The sequence below is a fragment of the Anopheles maculipalpis genome, chromosome 3RL (assembly GCF_943734695.1).
Source record: "Anopheles maculipalpis chromosome 3RL, idAnoMacuDA_375_x, whole genome shotgun sequence".
Lineage (NCBI taxonomy): Eukaryota > Metazoa > Arthropoda > Insecta > Diptera > Culicidae > Anopheles > Anopheles maculipalpis.
Window position 1 is genome coordinate 30,577,862 of NC_064872.1, and position 17,875 is coordinate 30,595,736.

At 40.7% G+C, this 17,875-nt stretch overlaps 3 protein-coding genes across 3 annotated transcripts in view; 1 reads left to right on the forward strand and 2 right to left on the reverse strand.

Annotated features, from left to right (window-relative positions):
* Window positions 1-17,875, forward strand: part of LOC126564267 (SUMO-activating enzyme subunit 2-A) — a 354,644-nt gene that overhangs the window by 240,851 nt on the left and 95,918 nt on the right. The gene's annotated exons all lie outside the window — the stretch shown is intronic.
* LOC126565408 (protein seele) lies at window positions 15,252-15,900 on the reverse strand. Its single transcript, XM_050222584.1, has one exon. The coding sequence runs from the start codon at window positions 15,879-15,881 to the stop codon at window positions 15,255-15,257; it is 627 nt and encodes a 208-aa protein (XP_050078541.1). The 5' UTR covers window positions 15,882-15,900; the 3' UTR covers window positions 15,252-15,254.
* Window positions 16,665-17,818, reverse strand: LOC126560551 (zinc finger protein 271-like). The gene is made up of 3 exons (XM_050216509.1): window positions 17,796-17,818; window positions 17,009-17,723; window positions 16,665-16,937 (listed from the first exon to the last, which is right to left on the reverse strand). The coding sequence occupies exons 1-3, from the start codon at window positions 17,816-17,818 to the stop codon at window positions 16,665-16,667; spliced, it is 1,011 nt and encodes a 336-aa protein (XP_050072466.1).

Below are 17,875 nucleotides of genomic sequence, written 5' to 3' on the forward strand. Positions count from 1 at the left end.
CTTAGCCGCGTTCGAGAGGAAGATGCTCAGAAGGATCGTTGGCCCCGTTGGCTCCAATGGCTCCGTGTTATACGCATGGCACCGGACGACCCAGCTCAGAAAGTCTTTTTAGGCCGTCCACACGGACAGAGAAGGTGTGGTAGGCCCAGATTGAGGTGGGAGGATGGTGTGGAATCATCCGTCATCAAGGCCGGGACAACGGATTGGCGGACGACGGCGCGGGACCGTGAGCGCTTCCGGATTCTGCTGCGGCAGACCAAGTCCGCAAAGCGGTTGTAGTGCCTGATAAGTAAGTAAGTAAGTTCTTCAAATATTCTTCCATTAGCTACGGAAAATTTTTCGTTTTTTCTTATAGTTATAGTTTTTCTAGCAATTCCGAGCCAGTTTTGGACGATCATTTGAATGTAAAAAACCGAGAAAATTATTTTTTTGTCATTGCCATTGTTATTCTCAGGAAGAACACAAATAACTAGATAAAATGGAATTTAACTTACCAGGGATTAGCTACTTTTTCGTTAATCACTCCACCTTCAGTGCCCTTAAATGTAAGCAGCGCCTGTGTGGCACGCTAAAGCTTGAGGTTTATCATCATCGCAACAACTTAACGAAAAAGTATGGCAAAAGTTTGACTTCTCCAATTCACCCTAATAAGCCTGTCAGAGCATCGTAACACTTGTATTTTTCCTTTCAATGTTTTTTGTTATGTGATTCAATGCATTGCTAATCGTAACTAAATAAGAGAATGACACAGTTTTCGTATCTTTAAACACAATATTTTTAAAAGGTAAAACAAACATCTATGAAGCATTGCATTGCATTGCAGCATTGTTATACTAAGGATGTTTGCAGTTTGCGCTTAAAGTAGAAAAAGAATAAATCATGCAATTTTAGTATCTATTTAAGTGTGTACGGTAGAAAGGAATGGCATCAAATTAGGTTGCTTACTGCGCGCGTTGCAGTAAATAGCAGGCATCCAATAAGATAGGCATACCTATTTCTATTAAGATCTTCTAGCTGATGTTTCCATTAATTAAATAGATCATCAATTTAAAAAAAAAACGTCCCAACACACAAGCAAACGCGAAACAATTTTGTGCCGGTTAAATTAGTCCAGTTGCGCCGGTTCCACTGCTGCAATGCAATTATTTCTTCTGCACCGTTCCTTGCCTTCACAGAAACAACGATGCAAGCGAAAGGTAATAACTCGTTACACACATATTTGCAACTGCAAATGCAATCGCAAAATAATGCACAAACCAATTTACCTGCCAGCAGTGAACCTATTCCGCACACCGGCACACATCAGCAGAGCAGCTGGCTAGAGCTGATTTGCGGCTGAAACAAACAATTGAGGTGTTACATAAATTAAATGACTTTTCAGTCATCAACCCTCCAGCTTGGAGGGAGTTGGTGGAGTGTCGTTGGGAAATGCAAAAACGTCGTAGTGATTTGGATGATCCTGCCGCGAATGTGGTGGACCGAATGCAACGGTTTTTTTGACGATGGCTGCGGAAATGCTTGCATTGTGGAATTTATGTAACAAGAAAATTCATAACTCAATTCGGAGGAGTGCTCCATTGGTGGTTCCGCGAAAAGGGGACCTGTTCTGTGGGTTCCGTTGGGAGGTTGCCAAAAATTATTGCTTTGCTTGGAGTGCAGACCGTGACCGTTGCGGTAGTTGTAAATTAATGTAAACAATGGACAACCTTCGTTTGGTGTCTACTAAAGACGATGTGGGTTTGCTGATGTCTGAAGTTTTTTTAGATTCTTGATAAAAATAAAGAAAATTCATAATTCAATGGTGACATAACAATCACTTTGGAGTAAAGGTCTTGTAGAAAGAAGATAGTAGGCGGCGGCCCGGTGGAATAGGCGACAGTGGTGCCGGTCTTCACACGGCAGGAGCGGGGTTCAAATCCCATCTTGACTGACCCTTTAAATCCTATCTGGACTGATTACTTTCAAGTTTTATAAGGACAGTTTTCAAACTTTTTGAAGCATAATCAAGAACAGAAGTAGACGACTGAAAAATGCAAAAGGTATGGAACTTGTATTGTAAAGTGTTTTCAAGCTCTTTAAAAAAGGATGAAAAATTTGTCAATTTTGTGTCCTACAATGTCGTGTTGTTTTTTTTTAATGAAATTAAGTAACTTTATTTTTGGTCTCCTGCGCCGTCATAAGGGACTATGAAAACTATGAAAAAATAGGACTCTAAGAAGTCTTTCGTTGCATGTTTAGATTCTTCGAAAATAATTTCAGAAACTTCAAATTTCTGTTGGGGGTATTGTGCGTGCTTTCAACAGAATTAAACCAAAAATATATCTTTCAAGTTACAATGCTTCTAAACCACCAAAAACTGGGGCAATCTGTCCAAGTCTGGTGGTCAAGTTGTTAAGAAAATCTTCGGATACGTCTAGGAGGAACACTCTGTTTAACTTTAAAATTTGCCTTTCCATCCAACAAATATTCCATATAATAGGGAAAGCACTATTATGACAGATATGCACATTTTCTCTCGTTACTCAAAGCGAGTGATTTTGAAATTCTGGCTTAAAATTTTACACATCCGTACTGTGGCATCGCCTCAACACTCAACACTACACACCAGTTAGTAGCGCCAGTGAAGGTTTCCCATCATCAACAATTAACTTGATGCTAAATATTAATGACCATCCATTTCATGGGCGCTCCCTTGGAAACGCACGATACCTTACATCATGTGGTCATTACGCTTCCGCTTTAACTTTTAGGTTCATCTCCGATTACTGGGAGGTGGCCCGAACGGCCCAGAGAGCGGGTCAGTAGGCAGAGTAATGAGCCATTTCCCTCACCAAAACACTACACGAACGAACGATCACGATCGGAGTCGGTCAATGTCTACTGCCAGATAGAACGCAATCTACCAGTAATTAAGATCGCTCGACTTTAAGGGCTAGCCTCGTAAGGGTCACTCCAACAAGCGGAACTGTAGAAGTTTACAATGCCTTTCAACACCGCCAAAGTCCCGCATCAAAATAGCGGGCTTTTCACCGGAACATGGCATGTTTTTCACACCGCATTAGCTCACATCACCGGCCTCTCTCTCTCGCTCTCTCACTCACTATCTGTCTCTTTCTATCTGCAGTCTCCCGCCATCACTTTTCCAGCAAATTGAAGGAAAATTCTCTTCACGCTACGATTTGCGGGGCGCACTTTCGAAATGAGGTCGTCGATTTTTACACCCTCCATCCTTCTTTGTCCCACTCCCTCTCTCTCCCTCCCTCTCTCTCTCTTTCGCCAATAGATATTTTGTTTAGTAGGCCGCCACATGATGATGGTGGTCTCTAAAGGCAGTTCGTACATACGAGGCAGCCCCACATGCTTCTCGTGGCTTTTCGGGGCCATTGGTTTTGCGCGCATTTTTCTCAAAAAATTGAGCCACAACCTTGGAACTCACCTTTGCCGAAGGTTTCGAATGTTTTTTTTTTTTTTACGTTGCAGTGGTATAGCTCTTTGCTGCGCAAAGCACTTACAATTCCAAAACAAAGACAAACAACAACATCAAAAACATAAGCCCAACTATCAATGAAAATCGAAGTTTTCCAGAAGCTTTTTAGCTCAGCTGATTGCGTGGACGTTTGGGGGATTGATTTCTTTTTCTTTTCTTTTGTGCACGATTACGGCCTCGAGAAACGGATTGTCATGAGAAGTCGGGCTCGGTTTACACCTCACATGGGGGTGAATTTGATCAAGCATTCGTAACGTGTAATTTGCGCGCGTTAAATATTGATTAGGAATGCTTTCTAATTAGACGTTATTCGTAGTATAATCACAAATTGAGAAAATTCGATTATCTCTTTGCGAATTTTTGCAAGAAATTTTTTATTTGAATGGAGCAAATTAGATAACCAAAGTTGGCCGAAACGGGCTTAGGACTAATTTGCATACCAAGAGAGCTGTCTTTGTACTCATTTTTCCATGGGTTTCCAAGGTTTTAAGGCGAAAATAGCATATGGTTGGATCATTTTTGGATTTTTTTGTAAATATTTAAGTCTCAAGAAGACTAAAACTTAAGACTTATTCAAGACTGAAGCGAATCTTGAAGTAGTAATTTTTTCAACGAAAATTCTATGCAGAAATACCTGATAATTCCAGACAAAAAGTCTGCTGAGCTCTTGTAGTATTCTTTAAATATAGATGTAAAAAATGGCGTAGGCCAATTACGAAGCTCCAACGAAACCAACTAAAAACCAACAACACTAGTTCCACAAACTACAATCACTGCTGGAAGCGTCCAGTAAACGATACAGCAAAAGGAGAAACGGTGTATGTATAACAGGTTCAACTATTACGCAAGTGATTCTATTTATAGAACAGTTGCTGCAACAACACTGAAGAAATATCAAAAGAAAATTCCTGGCATTACATAAACCTTCGTAAGCAGTTTCTTGAAACTCCCTGCTAGTTTAAAGCCTTTTTACGTTGGAACACAAAGCACAAAAGCAAAAGCTCACGCTTAGTATACGTAACAAAAAGCTCCTGCTGTATTTGATGAGAGAACAAAACACATCCAAGACTTTTAATTAAGTACATCGTCAGCTGTACAGCTCTTTCGGCTGTTTCGTATGCTACGTCTAGAAATGCAAAATAAACCTAAAACAACAGCAGCACCTACCTTTACTATGTATCACCTATTTACGCACGTACTTCTTTTAGGGCTACACGTGGTGTGCACACGCAAAAAAACGTCATTATCACAACCGTCCACCAGCTGGCATTGGCATCGGCCAGAAGAGGACAGTTTTCCACATTAAAACACACATAGCAATGGTAGCAGCTTCCGGCAACACTGGCAAGACCGATGCCATGGCAACCGTTTCCATGGTTGCTGGTCGGCGTTTATTCTTTCAAGAAAATGTGTGCCATCCGGACTCTGGAAGCTCTGATTCGAAGAAGAACTTTTCGCGAAAACTACCGACGAAAAACACTGTTTACCACGGCGAAAGGAAGATTGGACTGGTATTACGCAACTTTTCCTTCCTGTCGGAAAATTCTTTGCAGACAAACCAACACTCTTACACATGTACCACGCACACACAATGTTTTAGACATACACAATATACTCTACTCTACAGAAGCTGGGGGTAAGCTCTAGTCTAGTGTGGAAGCAACATCACGGCCTGCTAGTCAACGGCTGCCAACGAACGCACAACATCGACTACGATGGTGAACTTGGCAATAACAACCAGCGCCAACTATGCTCCACTGTTCGGTTCTCTCTGCGTCGTATTTTCCACATCAAGCTTTCTCGCTCTCTTTTTCTCTCTTTCATTCACTGCTCCACACCAGCATGGAGCCCTTTTTCCACACCACACTTCAGCACACCCAGCCGTCCTAAAATTTCGAATCGATTTTCCCGAGACTACCCAAACAGTATTAGTCATCAGGGCCACCGTTGCTGGACCGACCGAGCACCGAAAAACAACTGACCGCAGCGACTGAAGCGGACCATGCGAATGAGCCTGCCTAGAGCCTAACCTAGGAGGGAGGATTGCTTCAAGATGGAGAACCCGCGCTTGTGTATGTATGTGTTTATCTGTAACAACACAAAAAAAAGCAGCATGTAACCGCTGTGCCGCGTCCTCTATTTGATGCCCTTCCTTTTCCTGGAGCCCATGTATATATCGCTCGCGTGTAATAAGTTTTTTTTTTCTTTTGGCCGAAAAGTCCACATGTTGTTGACCTATGCTGTGTGTGTGTGTGGCTCTATTCCATTTCACGGCACGCAAACGCACACCGGCGAATAGGCCCACCTGGAAAAGGCCCAGTGGAGCGTGCCCACAGCTGATAGATATGGCGCGGGCAAGTTGTTGTTGGTACGATTCCCTCCCTTTTAGTTAGAGTAGAGGTAGTAAGAAGGCTTCCCCAGAATGGAACCAATCGAGTAAAGAAAGATGCGAAAACTGAACTAGCCCTACCACCAATTTCTGGAGTTTTTTTTTTTTTTTTTATTCGATCCAACGAAAAATCTGAACGCTTTGTTCCATACACTTTTTATGGTATGCCATTTGGTTAAAAATGCCTTTTACTTCACGAAAATTACAATGAACACCCACCAATCAATCCCTTTCGGGTTTTGGGGACATATTGTGGCTTCACTTGCCGACCCCGTAACACGTGACGAATGGCTTCTTGAATGCGAGCCTTGAGAATGTCCTTGAACAGAATACGCCAGACGACCAAAACCGGCTTTTGCTAGTTGAACCATTTCAGCGATCGTTTAACGGTACAATAATCCATTTTGTACACTTTCTCAGGTTGTAGATCTCATTGTGTGTTGTCTGTGGCCGTTAATTAAATAGTATCATTTTCGAACGATTTCGATATACAATGCACAATGATTAAAGCATTAACTTAAAATTTAATTTGAATCATAAATATCACTATTAATGCTTTCCGGCATGCGAATATAATACAAAATCTCGAAACCTGTGCCATAGGCCGTGGTAGTGTCATCGGTTGTCACGCAATAGGGCTGTGTATTAAACTCCTTAAGGGGAACAATCCAGAGTCTATCTGGATCGAAATAGTAGGACCAGAGTTCCTCAATTAGTTTTGAATCCGTCGCAGAGTTTTTTGATAATTTCTGTAATTCACGGTCCACATATATTCTGTGGTCAGTAGAGCACAGAGGACTCTTGATCTTATTAAACGCGTAATTCGTGGCTTTCCGATCGATTATGTTTGCGGATTGTTCATTGGTCGGATCATTGCTGGAGTATTGTTCGGTGATTTGGACCTCTCACTATTAAAAATGAGCAAGTGCAGAGGTCCTTCTCCAGATTTACTACATTGGATGTAGTAAATGTAGGCTGTTGGAGTTCCGGCCTCTACACTTCCTCCATATGAGTCCAGATGTCTGTTACTTGTTCTCTGGTGTCTGGTGTGTTCTGGAAGATCGCCGCCCTTTCTCCCAAATTGCCTTCTCTTATGAATTGCATCGATGTGCCACCGCTCTTTCTATCGAATCTTTTTTATGTACCCTCCCGTTCCCTTCGTGTTCGCCCTCCTTTTTCCATCCCTGCCAGAAGCACTGCTGCTGGCAGAAATGACCGTCTACTTCGTGCCCTTTCCCGCTTTAATTTGTCTTGCTACGCTTTCAACTTACACCTAACCCTTTTATCCTATCGTACACTTTTTCTCTCATTTATTTTCTTTCTTTCTGTTCTTCCTTATCGTACCTCAGTAGTCAGTTTAATTTTTCTATTTCTTCGGTCTAATTTTTTAATTTTTAAGCTAACTTAAATACACATATTTTGTAGCCTTAAGGCAAACAATCAATAAATAGAAAATTATTATTTATTATAAAGTATGACGTTACGTAAGTATAAGATTATTCTTCTTTTTAACGACCTTCTAGGCCACGCCTACGGTCAGATGGCTTAGTCAATCAGTCCTCAATACGGGAGGACGTTCCGGATGGGAATTGAACCCCGGTCTTGCTGTTTGAAGACCGGCGCCGCTGTCGCCTACTCCATCGGGCTGCCCTAAGTATAAGATTAGTGATAACAATAAAATTTGACAACAAAAATACCAAAAATCAATTCCCTTATAATTGCATGGCAGGACAGAGGTTGGCGAAAGGTTGTTCAACGCAACATTGAAAAATGTCTTTGAAGTAAAGATCGTTTAACACTTCTTCTTCACGTTTGGTACTTCTTCTTCTTCTTCTTCTTGACTTAACGGTCACTGAGTCACGCCATAGTTGGATAGTCAATCCTCACTAAAGTGGAACAACAGAACGAAAGGTATTTGAACTCCGATTTGGTATTACAAACTCAGCACATGTTTCAGCGTCCCATTTTTGAATTGCTTGTCTTAATTTTACTAGACCTAACTAGACAGCAACGTCCTGCGTGCGAAAAATCGGTTCGGATGGGATCTTACACCCGGATCGGACCCAGAAATCGTTTAAAATGCCCAACACAACTAAACCTCTTAACGTCCTTCAGTCGCATGCTATTAGATAAATGCAGAAAGCAATGAAATACTTATCGCAATCACAATGAAAAAATTCAAATCGTCTTCAATAATAGCCCAAACTAATGGTCCATTAATTTAAAGTGCTTTGTCTTTAAGCGCACACTACCGACGCATCGTCGGTGGTGATCAACTACACCATCATATGATGGTCGTCATTGGCATAACTGTTACTGTACATGCAATGCAAGGTGCACTATTTTCATCATTGCACAAAATCACACACACACACACATACACCCCAAAACAAACAATGCAATGCAATAAATGGCCCGTTCGACATTGTTTCGACCGATGAAAGTACCGAAACTTAGCAGTAAAAAGAAGCATGGTCCACATGGTGTTGGAGTCGTTTCAATGTCAAGTTAGCAAATGCAATTAATACCGGATATTGGGCACGAAACACGTGCTCACTGTCATCGGTGCAAAAGTTTAATGCAGACAACAAAAAACAACGAAACGGATCGTTAAACATTCGTCATTGAGAGCAGAATGCATGTTGAATTGGTTCCATTTGATGCGAACAATCGTTGTTGTTTAAAACAATCACACATTTTGTAGAAAAATGTATGGCACAAAGAAAAGAAAAAAAGTACAGACACTCACAAACCGTCCCCATTCATTTAATTTGTTGTCACCTTCCAGAGGTATTTAAAATACCAGCACGTTCGCTTCGCTGCTGTCGTAATATTCTTTTTGCAAATTTAAATTAGCAACAAAGAGAAATAGACGAATGCGGTCTTTTGAAATATGTTTAAAAATAAAGTAATGCTCAAGTTTGTGGCACAAAGCACAATGCATCTCTCACGTGACTCTCGGCGACTATGATAAATCATGCAAAAATTATGACATTACTTTGCAAAATGTCGAAAGGCGATGTGAACCACTTTCCCTTTTTTACATTTGTCAATCTCGCATAACCACAAAGCGACTACAGGCAGGGCCCCGAAACTAAGGCCACATATTTTGCGGTGCCAGATTCAGGTGGTCACGCGTACGCGGATGTAAATTTACAAACCACTACGCACTAAACCGATGCTATATCGTTTGGGGTTTTATTTCAAAAGTTCTCTCTTTTTTTTTCGCAACATGGACAATCACGTACCTAGACCAGGTATGTCCAACTCTGGTCACACAGGTAAAGTGTGGTAACGTATGATAAAATTAAACGGTAAAAGACCCTGTAACCAATCGAATTGGATTGTTTTCTTTAAGAAATCTTTTATTTCCGAAAAAAAATCCAATCTTTGCCTTCTCATCTCGACAAGCACTTGCATAAGTCATAAGCGTTAAAAATTAAATTGTTGATTTTTTTTCTGTGAAAAAGTTTTTTCCCTGACTTTGACCATGCAATTATTTCGATAGATTTTCCTCTTTAAATTGATCTAGAAAATTGCGATCGAATGGTACCGCGGCATCCTATGGTTAGCTACTTGGGAATCGCCCCAGAATCGTTTCGAGCGTTTGAAGAGCGCTTTTGTGGTACTTCTTAATGCAACTACTTGGAGGCTCCTTATACCATAAATCACATTGTTCGATGCCATTGCTGGAGAAAATAAAACGGGATGCGATGATCTTTTCATTGATTGTGAATCACAGGGTCTTAAAATGGTCGGATAGCCAGATCCATGCTTCCACACTATAAACTTTTCCTTCTCCAGAAAAGACAGAATCTGATTGGGCCCGGATTGATCAGACGGTATGAGCGAACCATAAAAAGCTTTTACTGTGCTCGTTCTAGCTACTGTAAACAATGGGATAAAGCTCACAAATTTTGACAGTATGTAGTGAACTAGTATACATTGACCACTGATCGATGGACCGACCAGCAAGTGACAGCGTAAGCGCATGAGCAAACAACGGAACATTTTTGTCGCTTTCTTAATGCATACGTTAGCGGTAAAAAAATATGTAAAAAATATGAAATTTGTGACCTTAAATGGTACAAAAATAGCAATGTCTTGAACACTACTTATCAGACTTATCTCAGAACACCGAACTAATATAGAAAAAATTAATAGAACGTCGGTAGAATCTGTATAAATTCTTGCAAGAAGCCAAATGTAACGGTTTACCTACGAGCGGAGTGGACTTCCACAATCGAAGAAGATTCGCCGGTTGGCTCTCGTCAAAGAAAACCTCATCTACTGAGGCCTATCGTAACTCTTAGGAGCTACATAGCTTAGGAGCCATGCTCGTTCGATCGTTCATTGTACACCGGTTGGAACCTCCCAACCGATGCCAGTTCAATTGGGTGGCCCGGAAATATCTATCCCTTAACAGCTTTACCGACCTCTTCAAGCCTTTATCTTTCCTTATTTGTAAAATGAAGGAAACTCTTTTCCTTATTGGTGTAGATGGGAAGGTTCTTAGTAGTTGAAGCCATTCAAAAAACAACAAACTCACAAAGTCATTCCATGCAGTGTATTAAACAAAATTAGTGAACCCCAAACATAGTCATCAACCAGTTTGACACACCTGACGACCTAATCCATCAGGGTAAACCTCATCCGTGTCATGTTACACTCCCAGATACCCAGCCAGCCCCAACCAGAACAGGGGAAAGTGTTATTTTTTCTTCCTTTTCGCACGCGGTAATTTGTTGTCGCCAAAGCGCCATTACTGTAGTGCGCGGTTTCAGCGGTCAGTTTGATGCGGGTACATAGGTTAACTGCTTTTAAATTATACCAACCCCCGTTTCCATTTGTTTCCGACGTGCACGGAAAGTGAGAATTTCGACCATGAGCATTCGTCGCCGGCCATGATGTGGTACGTGATTAAATGTCTCTTCGTTTTCTTTCGCCGCTAGCGTGTATAGCACGGCGAGGGCTTACCCGTACCGGTGTTTGTTGCATTCGTACACTAAAGTACTACATGGGAACATCCGGGAACAATTTGCCCTGCCAGCTGAAGTATCCAGACACTGTCCGGCGATTCGCTCATTACGCGGAGACGTTTTTGACCACCAGTTTCGGAAATGATACATATGATGACTTCATCCACAGAGGCAATGGCCTACCATTCGATTCTATTAATTATTCATTCTTCTTATATTCTCTGCATACAGAAAAAGTCTACTATTGTGCTATTTGGCCACAAGCTTCTAAGCTTAATTATTGGCTAACACGTGCATTACAAAATAGAGTGCTTTTATCGATTTTTCATTCAACCGCCAAGAGTTCTAGGGATCCACCAAGAGCAAAAAAAAGACATCGTTATTAAATGAGCTGGTACAGCTATGGCCTGCAAAAAATTTGCAATCTATTCCTAAAACATGCCACCTATAAGAGACAGATTCTGGTCGGAACTTATGACGAAGCTTCTATCATCATCATCATCATCATCATAACCTGAAAATCACTCAGAAAAATCAGAATCTGACGGTGCGAAAATTGTCTTTTTTGACGGGCCAATAAACGCTTGTGGGCAAATTTCCATTCAACGACTTCATCCGATCATTCCGTAACCTCAGAGGACAGAGGATCAAGTGCTCTTCAATCCTAGTCCATTGCCACTTTTCCCAGCCGTACACAAATTCGTGCAACCGTTCTTCCATACCGCTGTTTCAAACGTTTCAAACAACAATCGGTGGAACAAGTTTAAAATTGCACCGAACGAAAACAAAAGCTCCAAGTTTTGCCGACACAACATCAATCACGGCGTTTTTGGATGATTGTGCGAACACGGCTCGTAATGGTAGGTGGTAGCGCCGGCCACAGCTAAACGATTACGACTTAACGTTGTAACGACACGTTTATAGGTCACGAGAAAATTAATTAAATCAAAACCAATCAGCCGTGATTGGTCGGAAAGAGGCGGAAAGAGGCGGAAAGAAGTGTGGAGTTGGATGGGGTTTTTTTGGGGTAGTTTTTCTTCGTTTCTTCTACACCAGATGACTTGCGTCGTGTGTGACTTTGAGCCGAAACTAATGTGCCATAATCTACGTTACATGATCCATCTGTGTTGATGCTTTTTTTTTTAGATTGTTTGGAAGGAATTATTACACATTTTCTTACCTGTGAGGTGATTTAGTTCGCTAAGCAGTGCCTAACTTCTTCCCAAACAATTTCAAATTACAATAATTTTTCAAGATTTAACCTCATACACGCCACAATGTCACTCGTGCTACGTCACTAAAGCGCCTTCTTATCTTATCACTAATTGATTTACATGAAACTGCTGTACTATCTTTTGCACCATTTTTACACCTCCGTGGGTCGAATGATACTATCGATCAACAAATATACATTTTCGTACACCTTTTGCTACATTCTACATTCAAACTGCACCGACAAATCAATGTCTTTCAAAGTCACTGACAAATTGCGTTCTACCGGTAACCGAAATTAGCCACGTTTTCTAGCCACGATCACTGTAAACTGTATCATTAGCCAATTTCCAACCACTACCAAGGAAGCCTGTTCCGTAGGGCTTCTCGAGTTTGTACAGATGCTTTCCGTTTGACAAACAACACTCGACTTGTTCCACAATGCTTGCCGTACTCGTGAAGGAAGTTAAGCTAATGTGCCGCGCGACGGCGATATTGTCGGTTTTGACGATAGCAAATTTGTGTGCCGGTGAGGGACGGTTATGGCGCACTATAGGTCTAACGACCGTGGTCGAAAAGCTGTGTAAGGTGAGGGAAAAAAAGTGTTGTTTTGTGCTTGCTAGAGCCAAATTTTCCGTGTGATAAACTTACACAGACTAGACTTATATTACCAGGCTACTCTTATAGTGACCGTCAATAACATAAGACCTCTTTTAAGTTCGCTTTTTAAAACAATTATTTCAATACTTCTACTTGCTATAACTTTACTAAATTTTGGTAGCAATTACTTTAACTTTGACAATACGGCAACGTGCCGTCCTACGTAATAATATATAAATGAAATGCTTTAAGTTTACTGAATTATCTATAGTATCTTTGTTTCTGTCCAAAAGTTCATCAATGATTGTCTAAAAATAAAAAAATCTGAAATAGACTTATAATTGATGAATGGTCTTATTTTATGGCATTATGTGTTTAAGCCTAATTTTCATCAGAATCGAAAAAAGAGACTAATAATCGATTTCCTATATTTGTCCTATATTTTATATGAAGTGTCCTATATTTTATTTTATTAGATCAATGCGGCCAAGATGTTATTTTTGCATAAAAAAAAGACATGAGACTAGCAAGGTAAAATACCTAAAAACGACATTCATCATCAAATCATATGCATCAATAGATCCTTTTTTTTTTCATGTATCGTCTATTGATGTGTTGTCCAATGTTATATTAAAAAGTATTAAAGTTTAAAAGATCTGACAAAAAGTATAGTTTGTCTAGTTTTGTTTTTTGGTTACAAACCAAATTTCTGTTTGATGCCTAAATAAGCACCTTTTGCATCTCTTACTTCTCTTAAGTGAATCTCTTAAGTATCAGTAATATATGAATTCTTTTCTTAAATACTTGTGCTACCTATAAAACCGACCGTTGCAACCGAGCACTCCCGGGATATGGTGCCCTTTCACAGCTCGGAGAAGGAAATGTCTCCCAGCAAAGATGAAAAGAGTATACTAATTTTAAGTTTACTGTAAGCAATACTGTAAGCAATACCTGGCCGTCCTTTACGAATAAAAAAAACCGACCGTTGTAAATCGTCTTCAGACTTTAATTAACTCGCATTCTTCAAGCTCCATATTTATCTTTTTTTTTTATTCATAAAGGACGGCTAGGTCGTATTGCTAATATTTATCAATTGATATCGTATAAATTGTAAAAAAGAAATATCTTCATGCCCATTCAAATTTACAGCAATTATCCTACTGTGCGCTGTAAGCTATGAAACGCACACGAAATCAACACAAAGTACGTAGTCATACAACACACCTGCTCCACCATTAATGATAAGAGGGCGGTACATACGCATAATACAATTCTTTGCAGCTGTGTATATGCGATTTCAAATGCAATAGTGCGTGTACCAATTGGTAAGCAAAGAGCACCGAGCAAATAATATTGTGTACGTGGATGATTTAAGAAGACTTGCAATTGATTTTGTTCTGTATCAGAGCTAGCGAGCGACATCTGTCCATTTAACTGATTCCGTAACGTAAGCCTTTCCTTGGGACTGATTGCTAGAGATTGTGCCGAATGTGGATTGCGCTAAGAGATCTCCAATTGTAACCCACTGCCCGTGGACACATTTCACCGTAATGAGGATGGTAATCGCTTTGAGGTGTAATTTTAAAAGCCTTCACTGTGCCATACCCGTTGCAAATGATCAGTGATTGCTTTACGGTTTGCTTCTTCGGGAACATCAGCTGTAATCTTCAGCAAAAAAAATGCATTTTGCCATTTGTACTTTCTAATCCACTCTGACTGATATTTGCGAAATGCATTCTTTGTGTAATATTACACTGTGAAGAGGGCAATTTATGATTGTGCAAAGCTTAGAGCTCTTCTTTTTACGTTTGAAGTTATTTCAATCAACTTGTTTAGGTCAATATAAATAAATGTTGAGTTTTTGCCTGATGCCCTGGGGTTCTTTACCACCGACCCTTCTTTATGGCCATCCATTATTGGCTTTTTTGACTAAATTTTATCCATAACTGGAGAGTTACTCTTTCGCACAGGGAGGTGGCCCAAAAGAGAAGACTTCGGTAACGATCGAACATAGGAAAACTCGACATACATATTGTGTACTTAAATTAATATTTCAAACCCACAAGTAATGCTATTATTGTTAAAAATATTTTGATTCCACAAACCAACGCGATATAGAGTTTGATGCCTTATCAAAAGTAGTACCATCTTAATAAATCGATTCCCTTCACCTACTGCCACTGAGTTGCAGCATATCGGTAGCCAATAAATCTACCGCTCGCTACTGCTGCTACTTATCGACTTTTCTCAGTTATCTGCTCTTTCGATACCGACCATTGAAGCCCGCGATTAAGCGACCCAGAAAAATGTACAACTCGAACCAAAATTTCATATAAACGTACAAAAGTATTTTATTTTCATCGTGAGCCACACACTACTCAAATATATAACTATAACTTCCCCTATCGTAATGCTCGAGAAACAATCGATCAACCAACAGGGTTCGGAGGTAACAGAAGCTTAACGCTTTGCTGCAACGAAGTGACTACTTCATTTTTGTAGACGAAAATGCACGTATGTAAAACTATCCTTTACACACGCTTTCCATGGACGTATTCCTACGATCGTGCATGATCGTTTAACATATCTAAAGCTCATCCCGGCTCTCCTCACTTTCCTCGTACTCGTACTCATCGTCGAGCGGTTGCTCTTTACAGTATTTGGCCACCTGCGAACATAACCGAATGTCCGTATCCTTCACCACCTCCTCCTGGAACATCCGGATAATATCCTCATCGTAGTTCTCCACAATCTCCAAACACAGGTGCTTGAGCGTTTTGTTCAGATCGCCCTCCTGCACAAAGTTTACGTTCGCCATGTCCGGATTCATGCCACCGTCGGTCATCATCTTCATTACCACCGCACGGCCGTTCTTCTTGTAGCGTGCCTTTGCGTAATCATCCATCCGGTCGCATACCGTTTCCATCATCTCGGTGAGATACATTTCCGATTTGGCGTAGAGGATTTTTTTCTTCTTCTTCGATTCACCTGTCGTATCGAGCCGGTAATCGCCAACCTCAACCTTCTTGTTCGGGTCAACCTTCGATGCGGCCAGCTCCATTTCCGCCATCGATGCCTTGCACACGAGGCACTTGAGTTCTTTGCTTTCGATCGGCCGTGCAATATCGCCCATCTGGCCGGTGGTTAGGGCTGGTGCTAGGGCGATCGTTAGCCCCACGGCGACGATCAGATAACGGTGCAGATCGGAATGCATGGCTAACTACGATTCACAGATACAAGAACACAAAAACTGAGGAGCTTCGTGTAACTTTAAGAACGAACTGGACCAGCCAGTACAGTAAGGCGCTGGATTTGTGAAGGAATGGTACGTAATTCTTCCGGATGAAAGAACGCTCCAACTTATATCAACCGGTTTTGTTTCTTCCGCTATCGGTCCGTCATGAAAATAAACACGTTTCTCGTTTGTGATTGGTCGATTTTTTGACAACCGAGCAGAAGTACACATCTGGCACAGCAGCATTTGGCTTCGGTCAGGTTTTTTATGATTCAAAAATATTTTCAAAAAGTGGGAACAATTTTATGAGCATGTTTTTTTGCTATGTAAAGCTCAAATCAAAATTCGTAATTCAAATCAATATATTTAAAAATTCAATGAAACTTGTCATCCACGCTATCGTAGGTAGACTGATAAAACGTTTGATTGGCGGATTCAAAATGATACGATACCGTTGGCTTCATACATTCAAAAAAGAGCATTTCAACGATATTTACTTAAATATTTGCTTAAGAACCAAGGTTTATCTCAACTCTATTTAACACTACTGTTAATTTGCTATCAAAAGTTATATTATATTCATATTACATGTTCCCAATTAAGGCTGATTTAAAAACTAATTAAAATATTAAAATACTCAATTTGATCTACTATGCATGTAGCTAAAATTGTTACTAAACATTCCCTCTCACATTTAACTAGCAATCATCCTTAAAAAAATAGATAGATCCTGATTTTACCAGCAGATTTCAAATGCCACTCTCAACACTTCCGATGTACCGCTTGATGACGCTCGAGATGATGATTATCGTGGAACGCTTTCGAGCAAACCTCACACACAAAATTCCGCTCACCGCTGTGCCGCTTTTCGTGCATCTTTTTGTTCGAAATATTATTAAACGTCCTATCACAAAACTCGCAACGATACGGTTTCTCGCCCGAGTGTACCCGCCGATGCTTATTTAAGTTACCCACATGATTGAACCGTTTACAACAAATTTCACACTGAAACATCTTCTCATCGTTATGATATTTCTACAAAGAAGCAGTAGAAAATTGTCCGGCTTAATATAATAGCAAATGATAGCAAATGTACGTACACTTACCAAATGTGATAGAAGGTGCGAACGGTTGATGAATGTTTTGTCACACTTTTCACAACCGTACGGTTTTTCGCCCGTATGCTGCCGGATGTGGTAAGTTAGGTTGTTGCTTTGTGCGAAAGATTTATCACAGAACGTGCATTTGTACTGTTTGTCGGTTCGATGAATTTTCATATGATCGGTCATCGATTTTATCTGCTTGCCGCAGATGGCGCATTCGGAGGGTTTTCTTAAAACTGCTAATTTACTCCAGCTGGTGCTGATTGCTTCGACCGTGGGAGCACTTTCCCGCCGAGCATAACTTTCATAGTCGGAATCATTGTTTATAGTTTCATCTTCACCTTCGCAACGAGTATCACTTTCGCGACCATCGTTTTCGACTGGGGTATTACTGCTGCAATCCGCTGGATTTCCAGACTCATCCGCCAATGGATCGATCGTTTCATTCAACTTATCTCCCAATACAGTCTCGTTGTCACCAGTCTCGAGGTAATATTCTTTCACATAAGGCTTAAAATGCTCGTCATACTCATCGATCCGGCTTCGACAGTATTCGCACACGGGGGTGATGATACCTTTGCGTGGTTGTACACGAACGTTCGTGCTTTTGAAGATTTTTTCCAACATATTGGTATCGGTTTCGGGGCATATGATTGAACCCATCATTTCGTAGTTTTCTTCACATATTTTGCAAGCATTTGGCACCACCTCGAAAGTACTGCAATGGAAGGCAAAACTAACCGTAAATCAACACCATCCAAACAGCCACATGTAACACATGTTCCTTTACCATGAATCTGTTAGCAGAGACATTTTCACACACATAAAACGAAAATTAAAACTACGACCGAGGAAAAGCGGAACTTCCTT

Excerpts from the sequence above, each read along its gene's own strand:
- LOC126565408 (XM_050222584.1), bottom strand. The coding sequence starts at position 15,881 with ATGCATTCCGATCTGCACCGTTATCTGATCGTCGCCGTGGGGCTAACG.
- LOC126560551 (XM_050216509.1), bottom strand. The coding sequence starts at position 17,818 with ATGTCTCTGCTAACAGATTCATG. Across the intron at positions 17,724-17,795 it reads TCTCTGCTAACAGATTCATG|TACTTTCGAGGTGGTGCCAA; the intron begins GTAAAGGAACAT and ends CTTCCATTGCAG. Across the intron at positions 16,938-17,008 it reads CGCACCTTCTATCACATTTG|AAATATCATAACGATGAGAA; the intron begins GTAAGTGTACGT and ends GCTTCTTTGTAG.